The sequence below is a fragment of the Tachyglossus aculeatus genome, chromosome 11 (assembly GCF_015852505.1).
Source record: "Tachyglossus aculeatus isolate mTacAcu1 chromosome 11, mTacAcu1.pri, whole genome shotgun sequence".
NCBI classification, from domain to species: Eukaryota; Metazoa; Chordata; class Mammalia; order Monotremata; family Tachyglossidae; genus Tachyglossus; species Tachyglossus aculeatus.
The window spans coordinates 23,030,932-23,049,946 of record NC_052076.1 but is presented as its reverse complement, the minus strand read 5'-3'; the positions used below and the strand labels follow the sequence as shown (position 1 = coordinate 23,049,946).

The 19,015-nt window shown below is 52.8% G+C and overlaps 1 protein-coding gene across 1 annotated transcript; it reads left to right on the top strand.

Moving 5' to 3' along the window:
• The first annotated feature begins 8,773 nt into the window (after positions 1-8,773).
• LOC119934269 (cytochrome b561) lies at positions 8,774-19,015 on the top strand. Its single transcript, XM_038753712.1, has 6 exons — positions 8,774-8,863; positions 13,916-14,136; positions 15,523-15,621; positions 15,976-16,079; positions 16,920-17,077; positions 17,341-19,015. The coding sequence occupies exons 2-6, from the start codon at positions 13,929-13,931 to the stop codon at positions 17,534-17,536; spliced, it is 765 nt and encodes a 254-aa protein (XP_038609640.1). The 5' UTR covers positions 8,774-8,863; positions 13,916-13,928; the 3' UTR covers positions 17,537-19,015.

The following is a 19,015-nucleotide window of genomic DNA, read 5'->3' as shown; positions in this document are numbered from 1 at the left end:
CTCCAGTGTTTGTAAAGTAACATTAACCAAAGTGGCCGCTCTCTGTCTGGAATGTCCCCATCCTGTTTTGACCATTATCTCCTGATAACATCTTGTAAACAGGGATTTTAACACTAACCAAACCATGCCAAACAAACGATTGTACTTTAACTTGGGATCTAGGAATGCCCAGGCCTCACGTACGGCACTACTCTCAGGAATCCTTTGTGTAGCTCGGATTTGAAACCCAATAAAAGAGGAAGAAGCGGCTGGGATCGGGGCTGGTTGTCACTCGTACCTCTCCCGGGAGGTGAACGGGCAGGTAGCCACTTTCCTTCTTTGCTGCTCTATCTGAACTCATGTCTCCGAGTCATTTTGCCTATCTGCGTCACCACCCTGGGTACAAGAACCCGGCGGCCGATTTACACCGAGTTAACCTATTTTGCATCCTACTTGTCGATAACACCGTGAAGAGGACCAGAGTCGTGGTTTGCCAGATGTGAACAGGGAGGGAGCTCCGGGCAGGGAGAAGGTGTGAGCTGGCAGTCGGCTAAGTGCATACTATATGCCAGGCACTGTTCTGAGCAGTAGGGTAGGTACAAGTTAATCAGAATGGATACAGTCCATGAGCCAGGGATCACAGATGAGGTAACTGAGGCAAAGAGAAGGTGTGACTTGCTCCCACTCATCCAGCAGACAAGTGGAACAGAGAAGGGAGGGGATGGAGAAACAGGCTAATGACAGAGGAACAGATTCTGCCACCGCATCACACCCCCTGCACCCTCCCATACATCACATTCCCCTTGCCTGGAATAATAACAATAATAATAATAATGGTATTTGTTAAGCGCTTACTATGTGCCAAGCACTGTTCTAAGAGCTGGGATAAATACAAGGTAATCAGATTTTCCCATGAGGGACACTCAGTCTTAATCCCCATTTTACAAATGAGGTAATTGAGGCACAGAGAAGTGAAGTGACTTGCTCAAAGTCACCCATCTGACAAGTGGCAGAGCCGGGATTAGAACCCACGACCTCTGACTCCCAAGCCCGGACTCTTGCCACTAAGCTACGCTGCTTCTTGCAGCATACACTCCCCCTCTTTTTCAATCCACACCCCTCCCCTCTTTCAATTAATTAATCAATCGAGAAGCAGCATGGCTTAGTGGAAAGAGCCCAGGCTTGGAAGTCAGAGGTCATGGGTTCTAATTCTGGCTCCACGACATGTCTGCTGTGTGACCTTGGGCAAATCACTTAACTTCTCTGAGCCTCAGTCACCTCATCTGTAAAATGGGGATGAAGACGTGGGACAACCTGATCACCTTGTATCCCCCCCAGCGCTTAGAACATTGCTTTGCAGATAGTAAGCACTTCACTTCTCTGTGCCTCAGTTCCCTCATCTGTAAAATGGGGATTAAGACTGTGAGCCCCCTGTGGGACAACCTGATCACCTTGTAACCTCCCCAGTGCTTAGAATAGTGCTTTGCACATAGTAAGCACTTAACAAATGCCATAAAAAACCAAATGCCATTATTATTATTATTAGTGGAAAGAGCAGGGACCTGGGAGCTAGGGGACTTGGGTTCAAATCCAGGGTCTGCCATTTGTTTGCTGGGTGACTGTGGGCAAGTCACTAACTTCTCTTTGCCTCAGTTACCTCATCTGTGAAATGGGGATTAAGATTGTGGGCCCTGAAACATGGACTGTATCCATTCTGATTAACTTGTATCTACCCCACCGCTCAGAACAGTGCCCGGCATATAGTAAGCCCTTAATAAATACTATTAAAAATGATATTTATCAAGTGCTTACTGGGTGAAGTGCATGCTATTAATAACTACATTCCATTTTTTATTATGGTATTACTTAAGTGCTTAGTATGTCAAGCACTGTGCTAAACCCTGGAGTAGATACGAGATAATTGGGTTGGACACAGTCCCTGTCCCTCATAGAGCTCACAGCCTAAACTGGAGGGAGGAGGATTGAATCCCCATTTTACAGATGAGGTAACCAAGGCATGGAAAAGTGAAGTGATTTGCCCAAGGTCGTACAGCAAAGTGACAGAGCTGGAGTAGTACCCAGGTCCTCTGACGCTCAGGCCCCAGCTCTTTCCACTAGGCCACGCCGCTTCCATGCCCTCAAGTAGCTTTCAATCTAATAGGGGAAACAAACCATTACACATGATTTATAAATAGTAGGAGCAGAAAGGAAAATAAGGATGCGACTGGTAATAGCAAGAGAATGGTAGGGTGGAGCCGAGGAATAAATGGTGTATACAGGGCAATATGTACCACCATTCTAAAAAAAAAACAAACAAACACCGCTTGCTCCCAAACCCAGACTGAGATCCTTGTCCCCTCCCCAGGGTTTGACTTTCACTCCAGCTCTTCAGCACTTTTTTCATTTACTCACCTCCTTTTTCTCTTTTCTGAACAGCATTTTAGCATCTGCCTCCCCTGCTAGATTGCATTGTAGTCTTCCAAGTGCTTAGTAAAATGCTCTGCAGTAGGACACAATTGGATTATGTGTTCCTTGCTTATCTACAGGGACTGTGTCTGATGTGATTATATTGTATCACCCCCAGCAATTGGTACGGTGGCTGGCACATAGTAAAATGCTGAACAATCAATATTATTATTATTATTAGTTACCTAAGCAGCTGCTCTAGGGTTAACTGAAAGAAGGAGACTGTAAGCAGCTTGGCTTAATGGAAAGAACCCAGGCCTGGAAGTCAGACACTCTGGGTTCTAATCCTGTCACTTGTCTGTTGTGTGGCCTTGGGCAAATCACTTCACTTCTCTGTGCCTCAGTTACCTCATCTGTAAAATGGGGATTAAATCTTCTTTCCTCCTACTTAGACTGTGAGTCCCATGAGCGACAGGGATGGGGTCCATACTGATTATCTTGTATCCACACCAGTGCTTAGTACAGTGCCTCGCACATAGTAGGCACATAACAAATACCAAGAAGAAAAAACACACCCCCAAAACCCAGAACGAGGGCAGAAGAAAAATTTTAGAGACACAGCGAAGGCGAACTCAGATGATGTGACAGAACAGCAAACTACTGGAAGATGGACAAGCCAGGTAGGAAGCAGGAGTTGAGGGGTGACACTCCTTGAGCAGACTGAAAGCAGATCAGAACAGCCAAAAGCAAACGCGGCAGTCCGCAGACATTTCTATTAATGCCTGTCTCCCTTTCTAGACTGTAAGCTCCTTGTGAGCAGAGAATGTGTCCACCAACTCTGTTCAGTCCTCTACACATGGTAAGTGCTCAATAAATATCACTGATTGGCAGTTTTCAAGCTAGCCTTACCTAGGACCAAAATGCCCCCCTGCCCCGTTCCCCAAGGCACCATTATGTTATGCTGTTCTAATGATGTCACGCATAGCATTTCTGCCATCCTTGGGACCGCACGGCCCTATGGTTGCCCTCGATGACTGCCCACTGAGACCCCAACATTTGCTCCACTAATGGATCACTTTCATCCGGCTGCCATCTTTGAGAAGGGCACTGGCGTGGTCATCTTTGAAAGAAGCCATGGTGCCGTCATCTTCGAGAACAGTGACAAGGCTATATTTGAGAGAAATTGGTGGCTACCATCTTTGAGAAGGGCTGAGAGATCAGTATCTTTGGACAGGCACTTGCGGTCATTCCAACGTCAAGTAGCTGTGTCTGGAGAGAGGACAAACTCTGCAAGCGCACATTATGGGAGGGACCGTCAGTCAGACATCAGCAATTTCAGCCACACCCATGTCCGCAAGTAAAATTCACTGTCAGGAGTGGCAGTTCATTGTCGGAAATGAAATCTTTAAACACGAAAGAAATACACATTTACCAGTTTCCTGATGTTTTCAAGTTGTGTGCATTTTGTCCTGGTAGTGTTTGGTTCTCTGTTCCCCTTTATACAAAATCCTGCATGCTAGGGATTGTGTTATCTTTTTTATTTCCTCATTCATTCATTCAATCGTATTTATTGAGCACTTACTGTGTGCAGAGCACTTTACTAAGCGCTTGGGGAGTACAAATCGGCAACAGAGACGGTCCCTACCCAACAATGGGCTCACAGTCTAGAAGGGGGAGACAGACAACAAAACAAAACAAGTAGATAGGTGCCAATACCGTCTGAATAAATAGAATTATAACTATATACACATCATTAATAAAATAAAAATCTGTACACAAGTGCTGTGGGGAAGGGAAGGGGGTAGGGCAGAGGGAGGGAGGAGGGTGATGGGGAGGGGAAGAGGAGGAGAGGAAAAGGGGGGCTCAGTCTGGGAAGGCTTCTGGAGGAGGTGAGCTCTCAGTAGGGCTTTGAAGGGAGGAAGAGCGCTAGTTTGGTGGATGTGAGGAGGGAGGGCATTCCGGGCCAGAGGTAGGACGTGGGCCTGGGATCGACGGCGGGACAGGCGAGAACGAGGCAAAGTGAGAAGGTTAGCCTTGGCAGAGGAGTGGAGGGTGAGGGCTGGAATGGAGAAAGAGAGAAGGGAGGTGAAGTAGGAGGGGGCGAGGTGATGGAGAGCTTTGAAACCTATAGTGAGGCGGCATGGCACTTAGTAGAGAGTGTTCTCTCCCCAGTGTGTACTCAATAAATACCTCTATTGCCCATGAAAAGGGGGTGGAGGTGGGGGTGAAGCGGGGCTGAAGAGGGAGTGACCAAAGTGATGAGGAGGGCTCAATCCCTGTTGGCTTAGTTCTCCTATCATCAGACAGAAACAGCACTAGTCTGATGGGTTTTTTTTGCTCTCCTCTGTTGCCTTAACTGGTTTGTTTTAGTTTGTTTGCTCTCTGCTCTTAATGCCTCTCTGCCTTCTGCTGCTGTGTTTGCCCATTATCCATAGGTTTACCCATCAAGGTTGGCTCTGTGTGTGTGTGTGTGTGTGTGTGTGTGTGTGTGTGTGTGTGTGTTTGTGTATGGGTGTATGGGTGGGGCGGGGGTAATGCTGGGCTAACATCAACACAGCTGAACTGGGTGGGACACCTAAAGAGAATGAGTGACAGCAGGACATCCAAATAGCCCCGTTGGAAAGCTGCAATTGGAAAACAGAAGGCCAGGAAGAGAGGAAACTATTGGAGTACACAGTGAAACAAAGCCTCTGACGATGTTGCATTCTGATTACCTTGTATCTACCTCAGTGCTTAGAACAGGGCTTGGCACATAGGGCTTAACAAATACTATTATTATAATTATTATGCCAGCAGCAAACTGGGAGTCAATTGCTGAGGGCAGACCAGCATGAAGTGTGGCGGCCAAGAAGAGAGACAAAGAGGCAAGCAAGAAAATGAACCAGGGGCTGAAGACATCGAACACAGCAACACGATGTCACCTCAGTTCTCCGTGCCTCAGTTCCCTCATCTGTAAAATGGGGATTAAGACTGTGAGCCCCATGTGGGACACGAATTGTGTCTGACCAAATGCACTTGTATCTACCCCACTGCCTAGAACAGAGTTTGACACATAGTAAGCTTAACAAGTATCATATAAAAATAACAAACCAAGGGAAAGCCTCTTTATGGGCACAGTGTTGTTGGGACTGGTCCTGCATTGGCCTTTTTCAGCCACATCTGCACTCAATGGTGAATTTCACCATCAGTGTGTGTCTTTGAATACAAAGGTCCACCATACATAGGCTACTTCAGGCTGCCCAACTTGATTGCCACTGTTGCCAATGGTTGGCCCCCTTTCCTCCGCTCCCCCTCCCCTCCCCATCACCCCAACTCTCTCCCTTTGCTTTACCCCACTCCCTGCCCCACAGCACTTGTGTATCTATGTACATATCAATAATTCTATTTATTTATATAAATGCCTGTTGGGTAGGGACTGTCTCTAAATGTTGCCAACTTGTACTTCCCAAGCGCTTAGTACAGTGCTCTGCACACAGTAAGCACTCAATAAATATGATTGGTTGTTTTGACGTATAGATATCTATAATTCTATTTATACTGATGCTACTGATGCCTGTTTGCTTGTTTTGATGTCTGTCTCTGCCCTTCTAGACTGTAAAGCCATTGTGGGCAGGGATTGTCTCTATTGCTGAATTGTTCTTCCCAAGCACTTAGTACAGTGCTCTGCACACAGTAAGCACTCAATAAATACGATTGAATGAATGAATGAATGAACTATTCCCTCTCCATGTCTCTGGAGAACTACACAAGAGGAAAAGTTGGGAGGACCCATTTGGGCACTCCTATTCAATCAATCAATCAATCAATGGTATTTATTGAGTGCTTACTGAGTGCAAAGCACTGCACTAAGCGCTTGGGAGAGGACACTATAACAGAGATGGTAGACATGTTAACTGCCGACAACTAGCTGACAGCTCTGCTTCTTGACCATAAAGATGATAAAACCCTGGATAGACACCATATGGAGGTTGGGGGTTTCCATCACTGTAGATTTTTATTCCACCTGCCCTGGATAGTGTAGTTGTCATCCACCTGCCTGGAGGCAGGGGGCTGGACCAAATGACCTTCGGGTTCTCCCTCGGGCTCTGGACCCAACCCACTTGATCCAACAAGGACGAAGCAGCAGGGCCAATCCCAGCAAGAGTTTGGACCTGGGAATCAGGAGACTCAGGTTCGAATCTTGACTTTGCCACTCCGGGGCCCGGTGTCCTGGGGCAAGGAGGCTCCTTCACCTGTGAAATGAGCTCAAGGGATTGGCTTTCCCTCCCTCTTAGAAGGTGTTGGTGAGCCCCCTGAGGGGTAGGGACTGCATTAGCCTCCCCTCTGATTTCCCATCCTCCTGTCTCTCCCCATTTCAGTCTATACTTCACTCTGCTGCCCGTATTATCTTTATGCAGAAACGCTCTGGGCATGTTACTCCCCTTCTCAAAAATCTCCAGTGGCTGCCTGTCAACCTACGAATCAAACAAAAACTCCTCACTCTCGGCTTCAAGGCTCCCCATCCCCTCGCCCCCTCCTACCTCATCTCCCTTCTCTCCTTCTCCAGCCCAGCCCACATCCTCCGCTCCTCTGCCGCTACCCTCCTCACTGTGCCTCGTTCTCGCCTGTGCCGCCGTCGACCCCGGGCCCATGTCCTTCCCCTGGCCCGGAATGCCTTCCCTCCACACATCCGCCAAGCTAGCTCTCTTCCTCCCTTCAAAGCCCTACTGAGAGCTTACCTCCTCCAGGAGGCCTTCCCAGACTAAGCACCCTTTTTCCTCTCCTCCTCCCCAACCCTCCGCCCTACCTCCTTCCCCTTCCCACAGTACTTGTATATATTTGTACAGATTTATTACTCAATTTATTTTCCTTGCACATATTTATTATTATATTTTGCTAATACTGTGCACATAGCTATAATTCTATTTGTTCTGACGGTTTTGACACCTGTCTTCATGTTTTGTTTTGCTGTCCGTCTCCCCCTTCTAGACTGTGAGCCCGTTGTTGGGTAGGGACCGTCTCTATCTGTTCCCGACTTGTACTTCCCAAGCACTTAGTACAGTGCTCCGCACACAGTAACCGCTCAATAAATACGATTGAATGAATGAATGATTCCCACTTGATTATGCTGAATCTATCACTTTGTTTAATCACAGTGCTGGGCACAGAGTCGGTGAGCATTTAACAAACACCGTTGTTCTTCTCCCAAGCATGGCGCTGAGGTCCTCCCTGTCCCCTTCCCCCAGAAGAGCAGGTGGGATGGGAGCCCGGCGGGCGGGTGACCCTCTCCGAGGGGGTGCTTAGCTTCTTGGTGGAGACTGGAGGGGGGCTGCCCCTCGGGGGGCGGGGTCGGTCAATTCCCACCCTCCTCCTCCTTCCTCTCCTCCTTCTTCCTCTCCCCCTTCTTCTTTCTCCTTCTCCCTCTCCTCTCCCCTTTCCTCCTCGCCTTTCTCTTTCTTCCCCTCCCTCCTCCTCTCTCCCCCCTCCCCCTTTCCTCCTCCCCTTTCTTTTTTCCCCTCTCCTCCTCCTCCATCCCCTTTCCCCCTCCCCTTTCTTTCTTCTTTCTCCTCCTCCCCCTCCTCTCCCCTTTTCCCCTCCCCTTTTCTTCCCCTCCCTCCTCCTTTATTCATTCATTCATTCATTCAATCAATCAATCGTCTTTATTGAGCGCTTACTGTGTGCAGAGCACTGGACTAAGCGCTTGGGAAGTACAAGTTGGCAACATATAGAGACAGTCCCTACCCAACAGTGGGCTCACGGTCGTATTCATTGAGCGCTTACTGTGTGCAGAGCACTGGACAAAGCGCTTGGGAAGTCCAAGCTGGCAACACACAGAGACGGTCCCTACCCAAAAACGGGCTCACAGTCTTGAAGGGGGAGACAGACAACAAAACAAAACATATTACCAAAATAAAAGAAATAGAATAAATATGTACAAGTAAAATAAATAGAGTAGTAAATACGTACAAACATATATACAGGTGCTGCGGGGAGGGGAAGGAGGTAAGGCGGGGGAGTGGGGAGGGGGAGAGGAAGGAGGGGGGAAAAATAATCTGCCCTTTCCTCCTCCCCTTTCTCTTCCCCTCTCTCCTCTCCCCTTTCTTTCTTCTCCTCCCTCCTCCTCCCCCTCCTCCTCCTCCTCCTCTCTCCTCCTCTCCCCTTTCCCCCTCCCTTTTCTCCTTCTTCCCCTCCCTCTCCTTTCTCTCCCTCCCTCGGCCCCTCCTCCTCCTCTCCCTCCCCGCCCCATCCTCCCTCCCTCCCTCCGGCTGCCCCTGCCCGGTGGGCGGCTCCCGGGGTCCCGTTGCCATGGCAGCGGCGGAGGCCGGGGCGTTGGCGCGGTATAAAGGGGCGGGCCCGGGGGTGGAAGGACCGGTGGAGCCGGCTGAGCGCCTCCCGGGCCCGTCCATCCATCCGTCTGTCCGTAGCGGAGCTTGTCGGGCTGTCCCCGGGCCCAGGTGGGTCGGGGGTCCTGGGAACCCGCCCCCCACCCCGGCAGCAGGTAGGCCGGGGGCCCCGAGGGCCAGCTGAAGGGTGGGTGGACCTGGGGCATCCTCCTCCCCCTGTGACGGGCAGCAGGCCGCACCCCCGACCCCTCTCATTCATTCATTCGTATTTCTTGAGCGCTCACTGTGTGCAGAGCACTGTACTACTACTACTACTAATGGTATTTAAGCCATTACTATGTGCAAGGCACTGTTCTAAGCACCGGGGAGGTGTCAAGGTAATCGAGTTGCCCCACGGGGGGCTTACAGTTTTAATCCCCATCTTCCAGATGAGGTAACTGAGGCCCAGAGAAGTTAAGTTGACTTGCCCAAAGTCACACAGCTGACAGTTGGCGGAGCCGGGATTTGAACCCATGACCCCTGACTCCCAAGCCCGAGGCTCTTTCCACTGAGCCAGCGCTTCTGCTAAGCGCTTGGGAAGTCCAAGTCGGCAACATGTAGAGACGGTCCCTACCCAACAGCGGGCTCACAGGCTAGAAGGGGGAGACAGACAACAAAACAAAACAGTTGGGTAGGGACCGTCTCGATATGTTGCCAACTTGTACTTCCCAAGCGCTTAGTACAGTGCTCTGCACCCAGTAAGCGCTCAATAAATACGATTGAATATTAACAAAATAAAATAAATAGAATAGTAAATATGTACAAGTAAAATAGAGTAGTAAGTACGCACAAACATATACTCAGGTGCTGTGGGGAGGGGAAGGAGGTAAGGCGGGGAGAATGGGGAGGGAAAAAAATAAAGGTGGATCAGGTTGTCCCACGGGGGGCTCACAGTCTTAATCCCCATTTTACAGATGAGGTAACTGAGGCCCAGAGAAGTTAAGTGACTTGCCCAAAGTCACACAGCTGACAATTGGCGGAGCCGGGGTTTGAACCCGTGACCTCTGACTCCAAAGTCCAGACTCTTGCCACTGAGCCACGCTGCTCTCCCGGGGGAGGAGCAGTGTGGGGAGGGGGTGGGCGCGGGACCCCCCGCCCACCAAGGGGTGTCCACCCCAACCGGAGCCCCTTCTGCACCTGCCTGCCGCCCCCTCCCCAGGACCGGGGGGCTCCGGGCCCCGAAGGCACCCGCTCTCCAGGCTCGATGGCATTAATGGGGTGTCCTGGGGGGCTGGCTGTAGCTGAGCCCCCATTTGTCACTGGAGAAGGGGCCAAGGTCCCCGCAGCCCCCAACCCCAGGAAGGGGATCAGAGACCACCGGGGCCCTTGGGGTACTAGCCCCCTCATTCACTCATTCATTCAGTCGTATTTATTGAGCACTTACTATGTGCAGAGCACTGTACCAAGCGCTTGGAAAGTACAAGCTGGCAACATGTAGAGACGGTCCCTACCCAACAACGGGCTCACAGTCTAGAAGGGGGAAACAGACAACAAAACAAAACATGTGGACAGGTGTCAAGTCGTCAGAACAAATAGAATAATAATAATAATAATGATGATGGCATTTGTTAAGCGCTTACTTTGTGCAGAGCACTATTCTAAGCGCTGGGGAGGATACAAGGTGATCAGGTTGTCCCACGGGGGGCTCACAGTCTTAATCCCCATTTTCCAGATGAGGGACCTGAGGCACAGAGAAGTGAAGTGACTTGCCCAAAGTCACACAACTGACAAGTGGCGGAGTTGGGTTATGAACCCAAGACCTCTGACTCCAAAGCCCGCTCTCTTTCCACTGAGCCACGCTGCTTCTCTAATTAAATTCTCTAATTTAATTCTCTAGAATTAAAGCTAAGTGCACATCAACAACAAAATAAATAGAATAGTAAATATGTACAAGTAAAATAAATAGAGTAATAAATCTGTACAAACATATATACAGGTGCTGTGGGGAGGGGAAGGAGGTGTGGGGCAGATGGGGAGGAGGAGAGGAAAAAGGGGGATCAGTCTGGGAAGGCCTCTTGGAAGGCCCTCCCCTCCCCACCCCAGGCTACAGGGTGCTGGGCTTCTGCAGAGGGGTGGGACAAGGGGGCAGGGGGAGCCTTCAACAGATGCAAGGTTTTTTTTTTATGGCATTTGTTAAGGGTTTACTATGTGCCAGGCACCAGGGGAGATCAAGCTAATCAGGTGGGACATAGACCACGTCCCCCATGGGGCTCACAGTCTTCATTCCTATTTTACAGATGAGGTAATTGAGGCCAGGCACCAGGGGAGATCAAGCTAATCAGGTGGGACATAGACCATGTCCCCCATGGGGCTCACAGTCTTCATTCCTATTTTACAGATGAGGTAATTGAGGCTAGGCACCAGGGGAGATCAAGCTAATCAGGTTGGACATAGACTATGTCCCCCATGAGGCTCACAGTCTTCATTCCCATTTTACAGATGAGGTAATTGAGGCCCAGAGAAGTGAAGTGACTTGTCGGACTACAAGTGGCAGAGCTGGGATTAGAATCCAGGTCCTTTTGAATCCCAGGCTGGTGCTTTACCCACCAAGCTACCCAGCTTCTCAGTTGGGAATGCCAACCTAGGTGCCCTAGCCTCAGCCCCATTCTTGGCAGGTCCCCCTGAGGGGCCAGGCTGCTTCTAGGTAGCTTGAGCTTGTCACTCACTTTAATAATAATAATATTAATTTCATTAATATTAATTTCATAAATAATAATAGCAATAATTGTTAAGCACTGTGGTAGATACATGATCATCAGGTTGTAAACAGTCCCTGTCCCATATAGGGCTCACCGTCTAATTAAGAGGGAGACCAGGGATGGAATCCCCATTTGACAGATGAGGAAACTGAGGCCCAGAGAAGGGAAATGACTTACCCAAGGTCACACAGTAGAGCTGGGATTCAAACACAGGTCCTCCTATTCTTTAGGCCTGGGCTCTCTCCATGCTGCTTTTAGGAAGGGGAGAGGGTGGAGATATGGTCAAGGGGAAGCCCAGGTGGCAGTGAATGCCCCATTGAAGAATGACCCAGACCTAGCTCTGGCACCTCCTCTTGCCCAGATGTACCTTCGTCCCAGCTCCCCAGTGTCCTCCCAGGCCTACACTCTTGATTGGGATTGATTGATTAATCCCCTTGTTGTTGAGGTCCACACCCATTCTCTACTCTTGTGTCTCCATCAGGTTTGGCCTGATCTTCCCCGCTAGGCTGTAAGACCCTCGAGGACAGGGATGGGGCCTTTTCAGAATGGTGGCTGGGCATCCTGTACCCAGTAGGTCCTCAGTAGATACTGTTGATGATGGATTTGTGGTCAGGGACCGTGTCTACTAACTCTGTCAGATTGGACTCTGCCAAGCGCTCAGTACGGGGCTCTGCACACAGTAAACATTCAATAAACACCACTGATGGATGTGCTTTTAAGAAATGCAACTCGGAGGAGGAGTCAAGCCAGAGGCCTTAATTTTAAGAATGAAGTAATGTCATCTGTACCCTGGCCACATCCCCTCCACCTCACCTGTGCAGTTGCCTCAATCCCAGCCCAGAACCAAAGAGATACGTTTTGGGTTTCCGAGGAATCTATTTCCAAAATCTATTCCTGGTCTCTGTGAAAAGAACCTCACTCTATCTACTTTCCTGTGTTGTGGAAGAAATCAGTGAGAAGCAGCATGGCCTAGTGGCTCTAGCATGGGCCTGGGCGTCAGAAGGACCTGGGTTCTAATCCCAGGTCTGCCACTTGTCTGGTGTGTGACCTTGGGCAAGTCAGTTCACTCCTTTATGCCTCATTTACCTCATCTGTAAAATGGGGATGAAGACTGTGAGCCCTATGTGGGACATGGACTGTGTCCAACCTGCTTACTTTGTATCTTCCCCAGCACTTAGAACACTGCCTGGCACATTTTAAAAAATCGGTGTTTATTGAGCACTTACTATGTGAAGAGCACCTGTACTAAGTGTTCGGGAGAGTACAAGGCAACGGAGTTATAAATCAATCGTATTTATTGAGCACTTACTGTGTGCAGAGCACTGTACTAAGCGCTTGGGAAGTACAAGTTGGCAACATATAATTGGGAGAGTACACACAAGTTGGTAGACACATTCCCTACCCACCAGAAGCCTACGGTCTAGAGGGGAGGCAGACATTAAAATGAATTGTGGATATGGATACAAGTGCTGGGGACCGAAGGTGGGGTGAATATCAAGTGTTTAAAGGGAACAGATCCAAGTGCAAGAGCAGTGCAGAAGGGTGAGGGAGCAAGGGAGTTGAGGGCTTAGCTGGGGAAGGCCTGTTGGAAGAGGTGGGCAGATGAGGTGTCTACCAACTTGTGTTGTACTCTCCCAAGTGCTTGGTGTAGTGCTCTGCACATAGTAAGTCCTCAAAATATACCAATTTTTGATGTCTGGATTTAGAAGCGAGGTGCTACCCCAAGCCTGCTTCTGTGGGCTCCCCCTCATCCTTCTCCTTTGCCCTCCCTTGACACTGCCCTCCCCGGCCTGTTTGGGAACGTTGATTGGAGCAGGAGAGCGGATTGGTGGCCCGCCTCCCCCAAACCAAGAGGCCATTGCTGACACTCCCACCTAACGGTATCATCTCCAGCCTTCATCTGTCAGTGGGGCATGGAAGTCCCGGCTAGAGGAGATCAAAGTTTCGTCCCAGCCCCACTGGAGGGTTCCAGAGGCTTCAGAGGAGCACTAGGGGGCTTCTTCCCACCCGGACTGGGGAATTTCTAGGAGCAAATTATTTCAGTGTCCTGTTATTTCCCCTGTCCACCCGCTAGACTGGAAGGTCCTTGAGGACAGGGATTGTGTCTACTAATGCTATGGAACTCTCCCAAGCGCTCGGTATGCTGTTCAGCAGGCAGCGGATGCTCTATTGGTGTGGTTGGCGGACCGGGGGGTGGGGAGCGGGGGCAGGCTTCCCCGGTTGGGTGCAGAGACTCTCAGAGCAACTGACATGATGGAGCAGCGGATGGGGAAGCGAGACAGTTTCTAGTGCCCGGGGGAGGGGTAGCCTCCCCCTAGACTGGAAGCTCGTGTGGGCAGGGGACCTGGCTACCAACTCTTTTGTAGTGTCCTCTCCCAGGCACTTAGTGCAGTGGTCTGCACTCAGTAAATTGATTGGCTGGGGGGATGGAGGGATTGTGGAGCTGTCCCGACTCCTGTGTTGTTGCAGAGTGGTCCCCAGCATGGAGGTTGGCGATGGCGGCAGGGCTCCCACCCCCACGGGGCTGCCATACTACGTGGCCCTATCACAACTCCTGGGCCTGGCCAGCGTGGCGGCCACGGGAGCCTGGCTGGGGCTCTACCGTGGGGGCATCGCCTGGGAGAGCGCCCTCCAGTTCAACGTTCACCCACTCTGCATGGTCATCGGCATGGTCTTCCTACAGGGAGACGGTGAGTCCGGGCCGGTGGGTGGGCACACGCGGGTCACCATCCACGCTGGACCTACCTCCCGCCCCAGACCCATCCCATGCCCCCACAGCACTTACATCTATATCCGTAATTTTGTTTATTTTTATAAATGTCTGTCTCCCCCTCTAGACTGTAAGCTTGTTGTGGTCAGGGAATGTGTCTGTTCTATTATTGTGTTGACTTCTCCCAAGCGCTTAGTAAAATGCTCCGCACACAGCAAGTGCTCGAAAAATATCCCTGATTGTCCCTGGACAGGGCTGTTGGGCAGTTCCGGACCTCCGCTCCAGTGGGTGAGCGGAGGTGGGGGCCGGGGGCTGTCTGGTTCATTCATTCATTCAGTCATATTTATTGAGCACTTACTGTGTGCAGAGCACTGTACTAAGCGCTTGGGAAGTACAAGTTGGCGATATATAGAGACGGTCCCTACCCAACAGTGGGCTCACAGTCTAGAATGGGGAGACAGACAACAAAACAAAACATGTGGACAGGTGTCGGTTACTAGCCCACCCCCTGGGGCAGGGGATGCCCTTGGCCGAGGGCCCACAGACAGCCAAGGCATGTGGGGCTGCTGCTGTTTCAGCACCCCAGTTGTTGGCGGGGAGGAGGAAGTCAAGTGTTGTGCGGGGACAGGATGTCCCACATGTCCCCCCCGTCCCGCCCATGACCCCAGCCCTTGGGTTGGACAGGTCAGCGGAGGGCTGGACACAGCGCCCTGGTCTCAGCACCATTGGCGACCGGCAGGGCCGATCAGCTCACACTGGCAGGGTCTGGCCGGAGGGGACCACAGGGCCGGGTCCTGGGCCCTACAACCGAGGAAACAGTGCAGTCTGCTTGGCTGTCATCAATCGTATTTATTGAGCGCTTACTATGTGCAGAGCACTGTACTAAGCACTGTCCCCCGCCCCTCTGGGCTGGGGGAGGCAGAGAGGACCGAGAAGTCCCAAAGGGAGGAGCAAGGCCAGAGGAGGGGGCGGTGGTGGCCGGAGCAGCATCCAGTGAGCCGCTGTCCTCCCCGCCCCCACCCTGCAGTGCTGTCGGGTGCTGTGCGTTAGCGGTCGTCACCGTCCCCCTGGTGACTAGGGCAGCTGGCAGTTTATCTGCCTGGATCTGTGGCACGGCTAGGAAATGAGATGAGCAGATGCTCCCAGCCTCGGCCTGGCAGCCAGGCGACAGAGATCCAAAGAGATTTGGACCCAACTGAATTGTGGGCCGGCCAGAATGGGTGGCAGCCCGTCCCCTCCCAGCGTCCCCTGGGGAGTGGCGGTAAAGCGTGAGCATGGAGGTCTTCCAGCGGGTCCTGCCTTCCTGCCTCCGGTCAGCTGGCAGGGCTCTGGGGCTCAGACTCTTTCTCCTGCCCTGCCTCCCCAGCGCTGCTGGTCTACCGGGTCTTCAGAACCGAGTCCAAGCGCACGACCAAAGTCCTGCATGGACTGCTGCATGTCACCGCCTTCATTTTTGCCCTAATCGGTGAGTCTCTCCCTGCCCCTCAACAGCACTCACCCCCACCTCATCGCAACCGCTCAGACCTGGGCAGATTTGCCCTGCCCACGGATATAGCTCCCCCTGCGGCAGAGGCCCAATCGGGGAAACTGAGGCACAGACCTTAAGACACAGAGCTGGGTCTGAACTAGAACCCTGGAGTCCCGAACCCTGACTTGTCTTCTCAAAGTCACCTACCATTTGGGCCTCAAACCTCCGTGCTGCTCCGACCGGGAAGTCCTAGGGGTTGAGGTGGGGAGGGTGGGGAACAGACGGACAGACAGTGGTCGGAGAGACAGGCAGGCCTGTGCCCTCATGCCCCGACCCCGTCCTGGGCTGCAGGGCTGGTGGCGGTGTTTGACTATCACAGGAAGAAGGGCTATGCCGACCTGTACAGTTTACACAGCTGGTGTGGACTCCTCGTCTTCAGCCTCTACTTTATTCAGGTGTGTACAACCCCCCTCCAGGCTGGAGGCATAGACTTTCCCGCCCCCCCCCCCCCGCCCCACCCAGCAATTCCTTCCCCCTCATTCATTCATTCATTCATTCATTCAATCGTATTTATTGAGTGCTTACCGTGTGCAGGGCACTGTACTAAGCACTTGGGAAGTAGAAGTTGACAACATGTAGAGACCGTCCCTACCCAACAACGGGCTCACAGTCTAGAAGGGGGAGACAGACAACAAAACAAAACATGTGGACAGGTCAAGTCATGAGAACAAACAGAATTAAAGCAAAATGCTCGTCATTAACAAAATAAATAGAATAGTAAATATGTACAAGTAAAATAAATAGAGTAATAAATCTGTACAAACACATCCCTTTGCTCCTGCTGGCCACCAGCCGGTGCCTGGTGGGAGGGGGCCCCTGTGAGCTGCTGGCCTGCGGTGGAGGGGAGACTCAAGATGTGAGGGCAAGGTCTCTAGGGGCTGGTCCAGATTCATTCATTCATTCATTCATTCATTCGTATTTATTGAGCACTTACCGTGTGCAGAGCACTGTACTAAGCGCTTGATTCAGCCACGCAGTTCCCACCTCCGCTACCTAGTCGGGTCCTGGCCCTGCAGGAGAGCGGTCGTCATGCCCCTGTACTCCTTGCCCTGATCTCCTCCCTCCTGAGGGTCAGGCCTCAGCCAACCGTCAACTGTTTCGGGGAACAGGGAATCCCAAGGATCATCACTCCGGCGCTCCTGCTGACTGATGCCCTGCCCCCTCCAGCTTAGGGAGGGTGGCCCTCCCCCGGCCCTGCAGCTGCCCCGCATGGTCCCTCTCACCTCTCTTTGCAGTGGCTGGCTGGCTTCAGCTTCTTCCTGTTCCCCGGAGCGTCTTTCTCCCTCCGCAACCTGTACCGGCCGCAGCACATCTTCTTCGGGGCTGCCCTCTTCCTGCTGTCTGTGGGCACGGCCCTGATGGGCATCAAGGAGGCCCTGCTGTTTGGACTAGGGTGAGGGTCTCGGCTGCCCCGGCCTCACCCCTCTGGTGCCTCTCCCCGGCCCAGCTGGGGCAGGAGGGTGAGGGGTGTAGGGTGGAACAGGCACTCCCTGGGAAGGGTGGGAGAGGGACCAACCCGGGGGACTGCAGACCACGGCTGTCCTGGGCTGGAGGGCGAGGGGTGGGCCGGGGACTGTCCCAGAGGGTTGCGGGGCCCTGGCAGGAGAGGGTGGGGCCGGGTGACAGCCACCTTCCCTCTCCCGTGCCCACCACCAGGACCAAGTACAGCCTCTTCCAAGCCGAGGGCATCCTGGCCAACGTCCTGGGCCTGCTCCTCATCTCCTTCAGCGTGGTGGTCACCTACATCCTTACCCGGCCTGGCTGGCGGCGGCCTGCCCGGCCCGAGGAGCAGGCCCTCTCCATGGACTTCAAAACACTGACCGAAGGGGATAGCCCCGGGGCCGGACAGTGATGGCCTCGGAGTGGGGATGAGTGCCCCTTCCTACCCTCGGCCAGCTGTGTGTGCTGTGGTGTCTGTCCCCCCCGCCTCATCGTCCCTCTGCCACCTGCCCCCTCCCACCTCCCCAGGGCAGCCGGGAGCACGAATGGGATGTTAAAAGCCAGTGCCCCCGCCTTGCCCATCCACCCCTACCCGACTCTGCTCCGGGGTGAAGGCAGGAAGTGGCACCTCTGCTGCTGGCTCCCTTCTCCACAGCGGTGCAGAGAGCCAGTGGTGGGGCCGGGGCTTAGACTGGTGGTCCGTTGGTCTGCCTCAGTGCTTGGCCCGTGGCCCAGGGGCGGGGCCAGCAATGGGACTGGCTGTCAGTCCGGCCCGGGGCCCGCGGCACTCACCGCCTCCCTGTTTCCAGAGCGGGGCTGGACGGGGCCCAGCTCCGACCTGATGCTCCCTGTGGGCTGTGTTGCTCACCCCGGAACTCCTTCGTTTCTGAGCGGTTAATGCTGGGCCATGGGCGGGCACCCTTGGGGTAGAAGATGGGGGTGTCAGTATGTGCGCACATGTGCCCTCCTCACCCCTGTAGTGAAAAACTGCACCTACTGCTTTCTTTTCTAAGGAGACCCCTCCTCCTCCTTGGACCGGTCCCTGTGCTGGCCTCGCCCTTCCTCCTTCAGGTCCTCCTGTGTTCCTTCTCCTACCGTGACCTCCGCCGCTGAGAACCCTCCCTCGTTCCATTAGCCGAGGGCATGGGGGCCATGTCCCCGGTCCCTTGCCTCAATGGGGTTTGGTTGGTTCTGGAAGGGTTTCCGTGTTCTCGGCTTCAGGCCAGTAATAATATGTGAATGGTGCCTCAGTCTCCCCCTCCCCATGCTGCTGTCTCTCCCGCAGCCCTGCAGGCCCATGTGGTGGTCCTGCCTCCTGTCATTTGGCCCCGCGCCCCAAGCTCATCCCTCCCAAGGCTCAGGCCTCAGCCAACTGTCAACCTGTTCACGGAGGTGGGGGTTGGGGGGAGGCAGCTGGGTGGCCTAGACTGTCCCCAGGCAGATGTGGCCTGTGTTTCTCAGAGCCAGTGTTCCAGCTGTGCAGAATGGAAGCCCCGTGAGGGCAGGGCCTTTCGCCCTTAGGAGCCTGCCTGACAACAGCTGAGGAGGAACCTAGACCCTGCCAGCCCCTTGGCAAAGTAAAAGCCACACACAGAGGAATCTGAGCCAGACTGGAAAGAGTCATTGCCTAATTCTTGGAAATGGTGTTAGTTCCCAAAAGTGATTTTTCTGCTGGCAGGAGTAAGGGCAGGGGTCTGTCTGCCAATAGGGGCTCGTGTGGCCAGTGGCCAGCGCCCTGCCTTATCAGGGCCCGTTTCCCCTCAGTCCAACCACAGACTCCCCCGGTGCCCCTCCTCCCCCCATCCGCCCTGGCTCCTCTCCCGCAGCGATGTCCACGGTGGCGTCTGTGTGTGCGCGTGTGGCCGATGGGACTGATTGAATAAATGTGTGC

Coding starts and splice junctions, on each gene's coding strand:
- LOC119934269 (XM_038753712.1), top strand. CDS start 13,929: ATGGAGGTTGGCGATGGCGGCAGGGCTCCCACCCCCACGGGGCTGCCA. Junction 14,137..15,522: donor GGTCTTCCTACAGGGAGACG/GTGAGTCCGGGC, acceptor CTGCCTCCCCAG/CGCTGCTGGTCTACCGGGTC. Junction 17,078..17,340: donor GCCCTGCTGTTTGGACTAGG/GTGAGGGTCTCG, acceptor GCCCACCACCAG/GACCAAGTACAGCCTCTTCC.